Source organism: Serinus canaria, chromosome 19 (genome assembly GCF_022539315.1).
Source record: "Serinus canaria isolate serCan28SL12 chromosome 19, serCan2020, whole genome shotgun sequence".
In the NCBI taxonomy this organism is placed as follows: Eukaryota; Metazoa; Chordata; class Aves; order Passeriformes; family Fringillidae; genus Serinus; species Serinus canaria.
In genome coordinates this window covers 5944142-5957477 of record NC_066332.1, presented here as the reverse complement: position 1 = coordinate 5957477, position 13336 = coordinate 5944142, and the positions used below count along the sequence as shown (strand labels likewise).

General features: G+C 49.2%; 1 protein-coding gene across 1 annotated transcript; it reads right to left on the bottom strand.

Moving 5' to 3' along the window:
- Nucleotides 1–4614: 4614 nt before the first annotated feature.
- Nucleotides 4615–13289, bottom strand: MDH2 (malate dehydrogenase 2). The gene is made up of 9 exons (XM_030232914.2): nucleotides 13146–13289; nucleotides 10923–11091; nucleotides 10093–10176; nucleotides 9031–9140; nucleotides 8398–8523; nucleotides 7683–7760; nucleotides 6460–6559; nucleotides 5880–6031; nucleotides 4615–4915 (listed from the first exon to the last, which is right to left on the bottom strand). Exons 1-9 carry the CDS (start codon nucleotides 13203–13205, stop codon nucleotides 4784–4786), a joined length of 1011 nt encoding a protein of 336 aa, XP_030088774.1. The 5' UTR covers nucleotides 13206–13289; the 3' UTR covers nucleotides 4615–4783.
- Between the last annotated feature and the right edge of the window lie 47 nt (nucleotides 13290–13336).

The following is a 13336-nucleotide window of genomic DNA, read 5'->3' as shown; positions in this document are numbered from 1 at the left end:
ATCTCCAGCAGCCTCCTCCGGACGCAGAAGAAAGGGCGGCCGGGAGTGGCGGTGCCGGGCGGGAGGGAGCGTGCTGCTGGCACGGCACTGGCAGCAGCCCCTGATCAAAGCCTGGCGCTGCCTTTCATGGTGCTCAACAACCTCGACGAGGCGGGGGTGGGGGCGGGGGAGAAAATACCAGAAAATGGGGAGGGGGAAGCAAAGGTATGAAGGGAAAGGGGTTGGGAGCACTGCAATCCTGTGAGAGCCCAGGATAGGATGGGGAGAGGGCATGGGGACAGCCCCACACATGTCCAGGGTGTGCTTGGGCCGGCGGCTGGAGGCTCTCATCGATTTGGGCTTGACCGTGTGGCCACGTGGCCCAGCTCAGTGCTGGGGTGGGTTTGCTGGGTTTCCTGCTTCCTCAGGGTTCCCTAACCCTCCTAGCCCTTGGCAGGAGTTTTTCTTGGCTGTGGATTTATCGGGTCGCTCTTTGAAGCCCTGGGAAATGTTCTGTACCCTCGCTGTGCTGCAGCGAGGAGATGCCCACCTCCTGTGCTCACCTCCCTCAGCTCATCCAGGAACTCCTGCCTGCTGCTTTCCTTGGCACCTCCTTACCCAGAGGTAACAAATCCAGGAGGAGAGAACACAATCCAAAACTGCCCTTCCAGCCTGGAAGTACCTCTGAGCAGCCATTCATCACCAGAGCCATCCTTTGCTTTTGCAAACCCTCCCAGAGCATCGCCCAGCATGGGAGAAGCAGAGACCTGCCACTGTCCCAGAGTCCCCAGCTGCATCCTGCCCCATATCCAGTGCCCACATTCTCATCTGTGACCCTATCCAATCTGTCCCAGTGTCCCCACAGAGTCCCTGCAGGCAGCAGGTGCCAGGGACGGGCAGGGTGGTGGCAGAGCTCAGCCTGAGCGTGCTAACCTCTCCTAACAGGCAATCAAATCCCTGCCCCTGCAGGACTCCCTGCATATTAATTGCACTGTGTTATCCAGCCATCTGTTCCCACAGCCAGGAAAAGAGCAGTCCCTTTGGTCTCCTTTATTAACAGGTTTCCCTGTAAATGCAAACAAACCTTCCTGCCTCGGTGCTGCTCTCCAGCTCTGCTTTGAGGCACCCAGGAGGGAAGTGGGAGCTCTGGGGCATTGCAGTAAATCAAGAGCAGGGAATGCAAAGGTGGTGATTTCACACTGCCTGTGGCCAGGAGGGAGAGCCAGGGGAGGGGGAGAGCTCTGTGCAAAGCCAAATCCGCAGCTCAGATGGTTTGTGATGCTCCTGCTCACGTTAAAACCCTTTGCCCTTGCCCTGGGAGGAAAGGGGGAAGCTGAGCTGGCTGTGGGATAGATCTACCTGTGCCCCCAGCTACACCCAGCCAACCTTGGGGTGTATTTCCACCTCTCCTTTCCCCATTCCTGGGCAGAGGATGAGCTGCCTGCTCTGGACTGCCAGCCCCAGTAATGTGACGCTGAGCACAGGGTAGCCTCAGGTTGGTGGTGCACAAGCTGAGCTGCCCAGGGGAGGGAAAGGGCAGCAACAGCTCTCTGTCCTGGCAGCTTATATGGGGAGAAATCACTGGAGATTGTGAATTTTGGAGATTGGCTCCTGAGAGAGGGCAATAGTTACCCAGCACCTTTCTGAAGTACCTCCAGTCCTTCCAGTCTTGCTCTTTTGCTGGAGCTGGGAAGGCAACCAGCTTTGGCAAGGCAGAGGCTGCAGTAAACTGTTGTTCTTTCTTCTGCTGCTCCTAAATATCACCGAAATGCCATGGATTGTCCTCAGGCTCAGCCACGCCTGCTGCAGCTGTACCAGCCTTACCCCAAGGAAAGTGGCTGTTGGCAGCTCCCAGCACCCAGAGCCCCCCAGGGTGAGCTGGGGCTTGGGTGGGAGGTCTGTACCCCCACACCAAAGCACCAGCCCTTGCCCAGAGCCAGGAGGGGAAAACAGATTTCCCAGGAATAACAGACACAGGTCTGACAGCCTGCTCCTGTGGTCATCCCACCTGAAGCTCCCCAGGACAGTGATGATCAGGATGAAGCCTGAGTTACACCACTCAGCATTTGCTTTTCTCCTTGTTCTATCCTTTCCTGCATTTAACACCCTGCTGCAGCGGCACAGGAGCAGCAGGTGGGCTCGAGTGACCTGACATATGGCCATCTGGAGAATCTTTATTTATTAGTCTCCACACACATCTCCTCTGTATCTTGACATCTGTGCTCCGGTGCAGGGCTGGGCTGCCCAAGAGGTGGCAGCTCCATGTGCAGAAATGATGCTGCAGGGGAAGAGGTGCTTAGAGACCATCAAGGCAAAAGTCTGCTCAGTGAAAAGGATGAAACCCAAGAGATCTGCACAGGGCAGGTTTTTCACCTCCTTTAGACCTGGTCACCCCCCTCCACAGGAGGTTATCACAAAGGCTGCCAGCACTGGAAGGAGTGCTGTGACTCAGTAGAGCAGCCCTGCTGCAAACTTGGAGGAGAGAGGATAAAGGTCTTGTGTCAGAGCCACAGCACCAGGAAACAACTTCCAGGACAGAAGGTTGGCTTATCTGGGCACACCCAGCTGATTCCTACTCCTCCCAGCGAGGGATATGGCCCAGACCCCTTCCTCCTCCAGGGAATCTACTCAGAGAGAAGGGGTGGGATGACCCACACCTTTACAAACCATCTCCAGTCCTCAGAGGGATTGTTACCCACCACAGCACTGCTCAGCCACAGGGACAGCACAGGGAGCACTGACCCAAGTCCATTTCTCACCTTTAGCCAGTGTCCTTCTGGCCTCTGACTTCATTGCAGAAAGCCACAAAAGGGTGTCTCCTCTCCTGTCCCAAAAAGGAGCAATTTCCAGCACAGGGAATAGCTGCAACTCCAAAAATGCAGCATGGGACTGGAGAGAAGAAGAAACAACTCCAAAATCCAAATAGTGCAGGGACTTTGCTAAGATTTAGGAGATTTGAAGGAGACCTTGGAGAACCTAAAAGTCAGCAGGTGCTGAGGCATAATCCTCTTCCACCTCAGCTCCACTTGCCCATGCTGTCCCTGAGTCCCTACTGGTACAAGCAAAGCTTTCTGCTTGTCCATGCAATTCCCCCAGACTTTGCTGGGTTTGGACTGCTGACACAAGAAAAGATTGAATAACCTAAGCCACACGATGAACCTCAAGTTCTGAAAAGTCTCCAGTGCTCAGAAATCTGCTCTATCTGCTGTATTAAAAATAGCAGGACTAGAACAAACGTGCAAGCAAGGCAAGGCTTTCCCTGCAGCCTCATGGAACAGTGCCCCTGGACCACCTGGGCACCCAGACTGGACACACACCTTTGCAGGTGCACACACACTGTTTTTAATACTCTGTGCTGCCTCTTTCAGGTTTGAAATTGCTGACAAGACTGCTACATCCAGTTAGAACAGTCTGCCAACATGCTTTCCATTTATTGTTTGGAACAGTCTCCGCCACATTTACCAGGTCTGGCCTGTCACTCCTCCTCAAGTGTCCTCCAGTTCCAACATCCTCCCCTGCCCCCCTCCAACACCATCTTTAATTCTATTAATACCACCTAATAATTACTTTGTTCCAAGCCTGCTGAGTAATGACTGCCAACGCTCCTATTTCATTACTATTCCTGTAAAGAAACCAAGCTTTTAACACGCTGGATTTCTGCAGAGGAGTGACAAGGACTGGGTTTGCTGTCCTCCTTGCCCGTATCTTCCTCAGGGCAGGAAAAGAACCAGGCACTTTATTCTCCATGCATCTACAACAGTCACAACTGTGTGATCTGGTTCAGAATGATGAACTAATTAAAATAAAAAAAATAAAACCCAGTTAAGAGAGCTCAGAAAAAAAAAAATACATGTGGGAGGAAGATAAAAGGCAGTGACCAAAGAGTACCTATGACTTTTAGGAATCTTTCTTGTAAGCAACTACCCCATGTTCTCTGGCTCAAACCAACATTCACCTCAGTTCCTCCAGAGGTGCAGGGCTTTGGCTTTTCCTTCACTCATCCAAATAAAGTCTGTTCCACTTAGAATTCAACCTACACGGATGAGAGCAATTCAAAGCAACAGCGTAAGCAGCGCAGAGCACGGAGGAAGAGTGAATTAATAACTTCCTTCATTAAAGCTTACCTTCAAAGAAGTCAGCAACAGAACTCGTCATCACCATCTTCTTGCAGACATTTATTTTTATATTCACAAGAGGATGAATGTAAGAGAAATGTATGGAGATGCTAAATCAAGGCTTTTGTTCCTAACTAGAAAGAAGTTGCTCTCAGCGGTTTAATTATTGTCTTAGTGCAGGACTGACGTTTCAAACGCTGTGCTCTTTCACTAACTCCTTTAAAATCAAATTACATAAGAGATTAAGGTAACATGAGGTAATAGAGGTAATGCCACCTCCTGAAAAAACATCTTTTACATAATTTCACTCAGTTATCCCGATACCCATCCTGATGTGGTCACACCTGGTTCCCAGTTGCTGTGCTGAACAAGGAGCCCAAACCCAGGCAGCAGCAGAGTTGAGAGTAATCAGTTCACCCCCTTTCCAAGGATATTTCATCCCTGCTGAAACCAATCCCCTCTCAGAGACCTACAGCCTGAACCTTCCAAAGGACAAGCACATCAGGACACCTCCACATGGTACACTGAAAAAATGAGGCTGTTTTATTGATGATTAGACTGCACTGGCAACAAGCATCAAGCTAATACAGACAGACTTCAACCAAAGCATGAGCTTTGAATCAGAAGTCGATAAGTGACATGATGCCTTAATAAATTAAGGAAGTTAATTCCTCTCCGTTGTCAAGTCTTCACTTGAAGTTCTTTGCAAATTCCTCTCCTTTCTTAATAGAGCCCTTCAGCTCAGACATGGCCGCAGCAACCATCTTCTCTTCAAAGGGGGAGAGCTTGCCAAGGCCTAGGTTCTTCTCAATTCCTTTTTTCTGAGGGAAAGAGGATTTAAGGATTAACCATTCATTGAATGACCTAAAGAGTAGCTTAACAGCTCTGACTAAGTATTATCCAGCTGAGACAGAGACCCAGCCTGGTACCTGTATCATCTCTAGTCTGCCAACCCTGAGCTTCCTGGAAAGAAGTCTCTTACTATCTGTGGCCACTTCTAGAGCCTTTACAAACTTCTCATTCACTGTTCACATGTGTGAAACCAGAAGCCAACCCAGCAGCTCCTTCAAGAGGAGACTGACACTAACTGATCCTAACTCCACACCCACCATCCGGCAAGAGGATCTCCTCTGGTGTATGTCCTTTGCTTGCCATCTCAAACTGCCTCAGAGTGGCACTCCCAAGTTTTCAAGATGTCTACATTCCCTCTTAATATCCCTCTGCTTCCATCCCCTCACCAGCCTGCCCCTAAGACAGCAAACACCATCCTTTGCATCCCAGCAGCCGTGACAGGGCTGCAGCATCACTGTTTTCCACTCCCCCAGGGTATGGGTGACAAAAGGAACACTCCTTTCGGAGTTCAGCAGAGGTCCTGACAGCAAGCTATTAATCCTAATCCATGCTCTAGCTCCCCATGTGCTTCAGTTTCTGAGGATTTGCTTGTATCAGATCAAGCTGAGGAGACAGGATTGCTGACTCTGGTTAATCATATGAAAGCCCAGAGTAAACAGGCCTGATGTGAGGCAAGAGTGACCCCTTAAGCCAAGTCTGAACCTCTGGTTACTCAGTGACCTGCAGTCTAAGAGCAGATAAAAGCAGCAGCACCCTTGTCAAGCTGAGCTATGTGCCTAAGTACCACACCCAAATGCTGCAGACTCTTAAAGGCACACTCAGCTGTTAACTCCAGCAAGAGCAGGCACTCACCTAAACTGAAACCTCTGAGTAAAACCCACATGACACAACCAGTAGCTGCTGTTTATAAGGCTTGTGATGTAAAGAACATACCCCCAGCTGCAGAGGTGTAGAGAAGTATGGGACCTCTGTCACATCCGATCGTACAAAGGCACATTCAACCACCCCCTGCTTTCCACTCATGGCCTCCAACAGGGAGAATGCAAACCGAGCACCAGCATAGGCCATAGACAAGGTGGCAGATCCTGGAAGAGTTAAACCACTTTCAGAACAGATCATGCTGAAATTTGATACTTCCTTTAGCATCAAAGGTTTCCATACCAGTGTGTTGTCAGTAATAATGCAGTGTCACTGACTTCAAGTTCATGGCCAGTTAGATAAAGCAGAAGCTTTTGGCCAGCTACATGTATCCAATTGAACAGATTTATAAAAGAAACAGCTTAATTTGACAGAGAAAATTCTTTTAAAGCCATAGGTTGTGTGGAATCAGTTAATATTTAGTGTTACATACTGAGCTGTTTCTAGTAGCACAGCCCAGGCAGCAGCAGACAGAGCAAAGCAGTGAGATTGACAGCCAGCAGTTCATAACCTGTAAATAAGATTAAACTGCAGAGGGCTGCAGCCCTACAGACAGTCAACAAGACTTACTTGAGAGCTTTACTCAAGAACCCACCTGCTCCTGCTTTAGCTTGGACAACTTCAGTCCCAGCTTCCTGAATTCTTGCTGTAAGCTTCTCCAGCTGATCCTGAGGAAACTCCACTTTTGGTGTGCACTGGATAGGAAAAAAGAAGTTACTACCAATACCAGAACTTCTCCAGATTCAGCATAAAGACACAATATTTTTTGTACCACTGCAGTTGTTATCAATAGTTCCCAATTGGGCAAAATGGGTTTCCCAGCTCACAGCTTGTGTGGCACTGACCAACTGTACCAGTCATCAGAGCTGGGGTTACTGCAGGGCCTGGAACAGGAACCCAGCCATGCCCAGCTTCCTCAGGGACAAACCACAGCTTCACAGCCAAACCAGGGCTTGCCATGGCTCCTCACTACTGTGTAGTCCTGTGTACTACAGACACCCTCCAAGCTTTAGGAATTTCAGAAAGTCATCTTGTAAATATTTGGGTCACTGTGGCATTATGGAAGTCAAGCCTTATGGAAGATCTAATTTCCCAGCAGTATTTAGGAATTCACTGAACCTTCAGTGACAGCTACACCAGCAGCTTAAGCACAGTTGTGTCTGTCCCAATGGACTGTTTAACTTAAGCACCTCCCAGCATTCAGCTGCTCCAAAGCCCTTGCTCTTATTCCCAAGAAAATCCTTCTGTAAAGGATACTTTATTTCCCACTTAGAGCACAGCTTTTCTCCCTTTGTTACAGACTGCTCCTTGGCCACATCCCAGCATCTCCCCATGAGACTGCACCTGCTTCAGAACTGCATTTCAGCCTGGCTGAAGGGCCAGACTACCAGTCATAGCTGGAACAGGCCTCCCTGCACAGCCTGAGCTGGGCCTTTCAATGCTTGAGTTTCAAGTGGGCTTTCCAGTCCATCAAGGCAAAATCAATTCAATTTTTCTCCTGAAGCCAGGTATTCCTGTCATGAGATGCCTGTGACAAACAGTGCCAGGACACCTAAACACCCACACTACCCCTCAGTTCTTATCCCAAACTCCTTTAGAGGAAACCTGGAACTGTTTATGCTGCCCAGATGGGTTCAGATTTAGGCTGTTGCCTTCCACCTTATCCTGCACCCCATCCCAGAAGGAAAGCAGCCATGAGAGCATGGAAAACTCTCTGTGCTCTATCCTAGCATATTTCCTGCCATCACAAAGGCACTTTATATCAACCCTAACATGCTGCTGAGTGTGCTGCCACACACAGGTGTCACCCTGACTCACCTGAGAGATCAGAGGGATGATGGTCTTCCCAGCATGGCCACCAACAACTGGCACAGTTACTCGAGCTGGATCCAAGCCCTAAAGGAAACACGAAACTTTCCAGCCTCTGAAGCACACGGGCAAGAAAAACAAGTGACTTCACTCCCTGCCCTGGATATCAGGACACACAGGGCAGGAGTTCCAGAGGCAGCTGCACTCCAGGGACAAAGCCACATCTACAGAGTGGAACTCTGGGTTACTCTGACCACTTCATACAGTTACAGGATATTATTACTGCAGAGTTGGATAAAGAGCAGCACAACACAAACACCAGCAGGGCTATTAACAGCAGTAACCTGTTACAGTTCCTGATACTTTGCAGAGTATCCTGTGACACACAGCACAGAGCTTGACTTGCAAACACACACCACAACTCAACCCTCTCCTCTGATTGCATGGCAGGGTTGGGAATGCCAAGGGAATTAAGGCCAACACGTAGCTCCCTTGCAGGGCACAGCTATGAAAAGGAAAGGTCAAAGTCTCTTGAACCACATTTTGCAAGAAACCTTATCTTCAGGCTCCTCTAAATAAGGGAGACAGAGAATCATTGCCTTTGCCTCTAGCTGCACAGAAATCTGAGCTCCTTTGGCTCTCTGCATTGATTTTGGAGGCACTTTATAGATCTGATGATCAAAGCAGGCAGTATCCCTCCCCCTGCACGTTAACCATGACCTGCCTTTAGTTCAGCCACAAAAGTATTCGCTCTGACGATGTCCAGTGTTGTAACACCAAAGATTTTGTTGGGATTATACACACCGTGCTTCTTGAAGACCTCTGAAGTTATTGGGATGGTTGAATTTACCTACAAGCAAGAAAAGGCAAGCACTGATTAATAGTAGTTTAATAAAGAAGCCAATGCATGAACTTAACAGGCCAATTAACAACCTGAACTATACTTCCAATTTGGAATCAAATGTAGCCAATTACTTTAATGCCTAAATTGAAGAGCAATTTACAGTCAGGCTGGAATAAAAATCATTAATTTTAAATAACCATTAAGACAATAAATTTGTTCATTCCCATTACAAAGGCTCCTCCCTTGGTGAGCTAAGGCTTTTATCCCAGCTAATACACCAGCCTGCACTATAACCAGTCACACAGACTTGGAGATATTAAGCACTTTTACATCCAAATTTTCTCTGAATTAAATACAGCTAAGAAAAAAGGGTTAGTAGAATCAGGCTCTTCTGCAACTACACTGCAGACTTTAAACATACTGGTCAAAACTAGCAGGAATTTGGATTACTCTAGTATCTGGAATTTGATGAGGTTTCTCCTCTACATTCCAAGGTCTCCAGAAAACACTTACTGGGTTAGAAATAATACAGATCATGGCTTCTGGACAGTGCTTTGCACAGGCAGTTGTCAAAGAGGCAACAATGCTGGCATTGGTGTTGAACAGGTCGTCACGGGTCATACCTAAAACACAGCCAGGGCAGGATTCTAAGTTACCCACAGTTACCATCACAGGCAGGAAATGCAATCAAAATCCAATATTCTGCTCTGCACAGACACACATCAGCTTCTGGTTTCACAGATCAAGAACAAATCCTCCAGTTGCAGTAATGAAATGGCTCCACAGGTAACTCCTCTCACTAATAAAGAGATCAGCCCTTCCCTGGAGCAACCAGCCCACCTGTCCATTGTCAGAACCCACTTCACTGAGGCTGCCTGAAGTGCACTGAGACCACACAGCCTACACCAGTAGTGCTCAGAGCAGCACAACTGCTCCCAAGATGAATTCTCCTCCCTCTTTTAAGTCACTTCCACAACTACAGTTTAAATGACAACTGCTGTGTGCAAAATATTGCTGGTTGTGTAAGTGCCACCCCCCATTGCTATTGCAGCAACTACTTTAACCATGAAAAATGAAGATTTAGAAAGAGCTAGACACTAAAGTCTAGAATTTTGTTACGTTCCTAATAGGATACTGGAAAACAGAGGAGAAATGGAGCAAGTCAGACACATTCTAGGAAGGCTTAACAGAATTTATTCAGAGATGCCCAAGAAGTTGCTGTACAATTGACACAAAACAAAATGGATTATTCCTCTTCTGCTGAGAAATGAAACAAAGAACCAGCTTTTATTCCTTGAGCATTGCTCTGGGACAAGAAACACTAAGGGAGATTTAGGATCACCTGCATGAAAAGCCTTTGCAGCTCAGGCCCAAGCAGGAACTCCAGAAATCAATTTAGCCCATTTCAGAAGGGACAGTGTAAGAGAGGCTGAATGAGCTGCCTGATACCACAAGGAGCTCTGGGGCAGGAGCCTGGACAGACCACTGACACCCCAACAGACACAGCTGTGAGCAGCAGAACTGCAGAGATCCACTTCAAAGCAGCCCTGGGGCTTTCCAACAAAGAGAACCTACCTGGTTTTCTCGGGACTCCTGCTGGAATAACAACAACATCACAGCCCTTCAGACATTCTGGCAACTGCTCAGGTCCCATGAAGCCTGAAGTGGAAGACATTTAGGCATTATGTCTTTGACAGTTATTAAATAGTTGACACTTTCAAGTATAAAATCATGCCCAGAGGCATCCAAGTCCTTTTTAAAAATTTAACCTTCAATTTAGACTTAATGTTGAACAGCAAAGAAACACAACTATGGATGGATTCCATTTGATCTTTTATCCTTGTTTCAAAACATACAGAATGAGAGTGGTGAGAATCTCACATTCACCTGTTTCCAAACTCTCAGTCCCTCCAGCTATGTGTATTTACTCTCCAAAAGCCTTGGCACTAGAGTCAGTGCCCCCAAAGAACTGCAGACTGGCACATTCAGATAAAATGTCACCTTTTGGTGATCTTCAGATAAAAGAAAGATGAGCAGATTAAGGTTTGATTGCACCAGAATCTAAGAGAAAAGAAGCACATGGAATTCACCCAGGGAGTGTTAAACCTATTTCTAGTCAAACTTTTATATTCAACACTCTGAGATAATTTCACTGAATGCTTTCTGCCAGATGTCACATATTTCCCTTCAACAGTACAACCACAGCCCATATTTATCTCCATACACGTCAATCTAATCAGCTAAACCTTAATTAATCATTCACTGCTTGAGGAAAAAGCTACTTAAATTGATACTGGGCTTCAGGATCAGTGGGTGAAGACTTCCCCTCAGAGGCAATGGGCACACAGGGTCAGAGGCACCCCTGTGGGAGGATCCCTTTGGAAGTGAGCCCATTCCCCGGGTACCTTTGACACTGGCTTTGGTCTCGATGTGGCTGAGGTCGGCGGCCACGCCCGGAGTGTGAGCGATGTCGTAGAGGCTGAGCTTGCTCACCAGGGGGCTGTTCTTCAGCAGCAGGGACAGGGGCTGCCCGATGCCCCCCGAGGCCCCCAGCACTGCCACCTTGGCATGGTTCTGTGCAAAAGAGACAGCAAACACGTTGTAGAGCTGTTCTGGCACTCACCCACCCCCAGCAGTGACCTTGGGGATTTCACCACTCTTTCTTTACTTTTAGTTCTGCTTCTCATTTTTTTACCAAAAATGACCCTCACTGCAGCCTCCCAGAGGTTTATTGGTAGGACAAGTTGGAGGAAATGGTTACCTGTGATCTGAAGCTCAGAAGGGAAGCAAAGCTAGGGGAAACCCAAGGGATCACCCTTCTCCCAATAGAAATGCCTGCCTGAGACTAACACCTGCCACCCTGTGGGCCCAGGCCTGATTTAGGGCAAATCTGGTTTGTAGTTTTTCTAGTTTACATTGCCAGTATATATATAAAAAAAATATGCTTTCCATTAGGAAAATCAATACATCAAAAGCACTACAAGAAATGCAGTAGTATTTTGGATTTATATCAGGTCTCTAAACATGTTCTTCACATATAAGCAGTGCATATATGTGAAGAACATATTTAGACCTGATATAAATCCAAAATAGCACCTGCAGATTCAGGACTGAGAACATTAAGTGACTACAATTTCCAGCTTTGATCACATGGCTGAGAATCAAGTAAAATCAACTCTACTTGGTTGCCCCATTTACCAATTTTATCCATTCAGGTAGGGTGTAATTTCTCTCAAAAATGCCTGTTTGCAAAGTGTTGCTCCACAAGAGGAACACTTTGTTGTTCCTTCCAGGAGCCAGAACAACCTTAAAGTGCAACACTGCCAAAGTGATGGAAAACTCTTGTGGAGATGTAATGAGCAATTACTGCTGAGAAAGCCACTCTTTATCACAAACTTTCCAGGTAAAAGCTATATTAGCTCCATGTCCCTTCATGAACAGCTTAATTACTGTGCTACGGGAAATAATCTGCCCAAGAACCAGACCAGATTAACCACAGCCCAGTTTTCTTGCTACTGTAACAAAGATAATTTTGCATGAAACTCTTCAAAAGGAAGCAAAGTCTGGCATGAGTCATTGCTGAGCCCCATTTGTGACCGAGCTGACACCATGGGGTCAAAATATCACTGCTAATAAATACAGTTTCCATGAAAAGACTTAGACAAGGCTCTCCTATACAACACGTATTTTTAAGTCTTTTACATCCCACCAGGCCTATTAACACCGGATAGAGGTCAGTCTGTATCTGTGCAGCCACTGCAGAGTGGTCTGGAGCCAGCACAGTGGATTTTGGCACACGAAGGATTACTGCTAAACCAACCACCCGCTTTAGCTCTTAACACCTCTGGAACACAGGGGCATTTTTGCACTAGAAGGAGGAAGCAGCAAACCCATCACCCTCTGCACACGATCAGAGAGAGGAAGTTCATACAGGATTGTCACACTCGCAGCCTGGCTGGGCTGAGACCCGCAGGACCACGGTGCTGTCACCGGGCACACCCAGCACCGAGACCCCCCGAGCCACGCTCCGCAAGCTCCCCGCGCCCTCCGCCCGCCCGCGGCACGGGCACACGCTCCCAGCCCCTCTCCGAGGAGTTCTAGGCTACACCCGAGCCCTGCAGCCTCTCAGCCCTGCGGAGCTCCCGGGCTTCACAGTCCCTTCATTGAGCTCCCGGGCGCCTTCCCGGTCCCGCACCGAGGGTATGGGGCCCTCCCCGGGCTCCACCCGGGCTTCGCAGCCCCGCTCCGAGGAAGGTCTGGGCTCTACCCCGAGCCCCGCATCCCCGCTCCGAGCAGACTGAGGGCTCCACAGCCGAGGAGCACCGGAGCTGCCTCCCGACCCCGCACCCCTCATCGAGGGCCTGCATTCCACCCGAGCCCCGCAGACCCGGAGGAGGAACTACGTCCAACGCCGGCCGTGCAGGCCCAGAATGGAGAACAACCCGGCCTGCATCCCCACCCCGCACCCCTTCACCGGGCAGCGCCCGTGCTCCACAGCCCCCTCACCGAGCAGCACCGGGGCTCCTCCCCGGCTTCCCCCCGAGCTCCGCGGCAGCCCCGGCAGCGAGCAGGAAGAGCGGGGTCTCGCTGCACGGCGCGGGGGGGCGGTGTGTGTGCGCGGGCCGTACCTGTGCGGAGGTGGCGATGCCGCGGCGCAGGGCGGTGGCGGTGCTGAGGCGGGACAGCATGGCGGGCACGGCGGGCGCGAGCGGCGGCGGCGGCGGCACCGGTGACTCCAACGACCTCCAGAGCCCGCGCGGCGCCTGCGCGGCCCCGCCCGCCGGTCTCGCGAGACTGCCGCCCGCGGCGGGAAGGGGGG

What these genes read in the sequence shown, in the direction of transcription:
- MDH2 (XM_030232914.2), bottom strand. Translation starts at nt 13,205, where the DNA reads ATGCTGTCCCGCCTCAGCACCGCCACCGCCCTGCGCCGCGGCATCGCC. An exon ending in GCATCGCCACCTCCGCACAG is followed by an intron (nt 11,092 to 13,145) that starts GTACGGCCCGCG and finishes TCTTTTGCACAG; the next exon opens with AACCATGCCAAGGTGGCAGT. An exon ending in CCAAGCTAAAGCAGGAGCAG is followed by an intron (nt 6,032 to 6,459) that starts GTGGGTTCTTGA and finishes TAACTCTTCCAG; the next exon opens with GATCTGCCACCTTGTCTATG.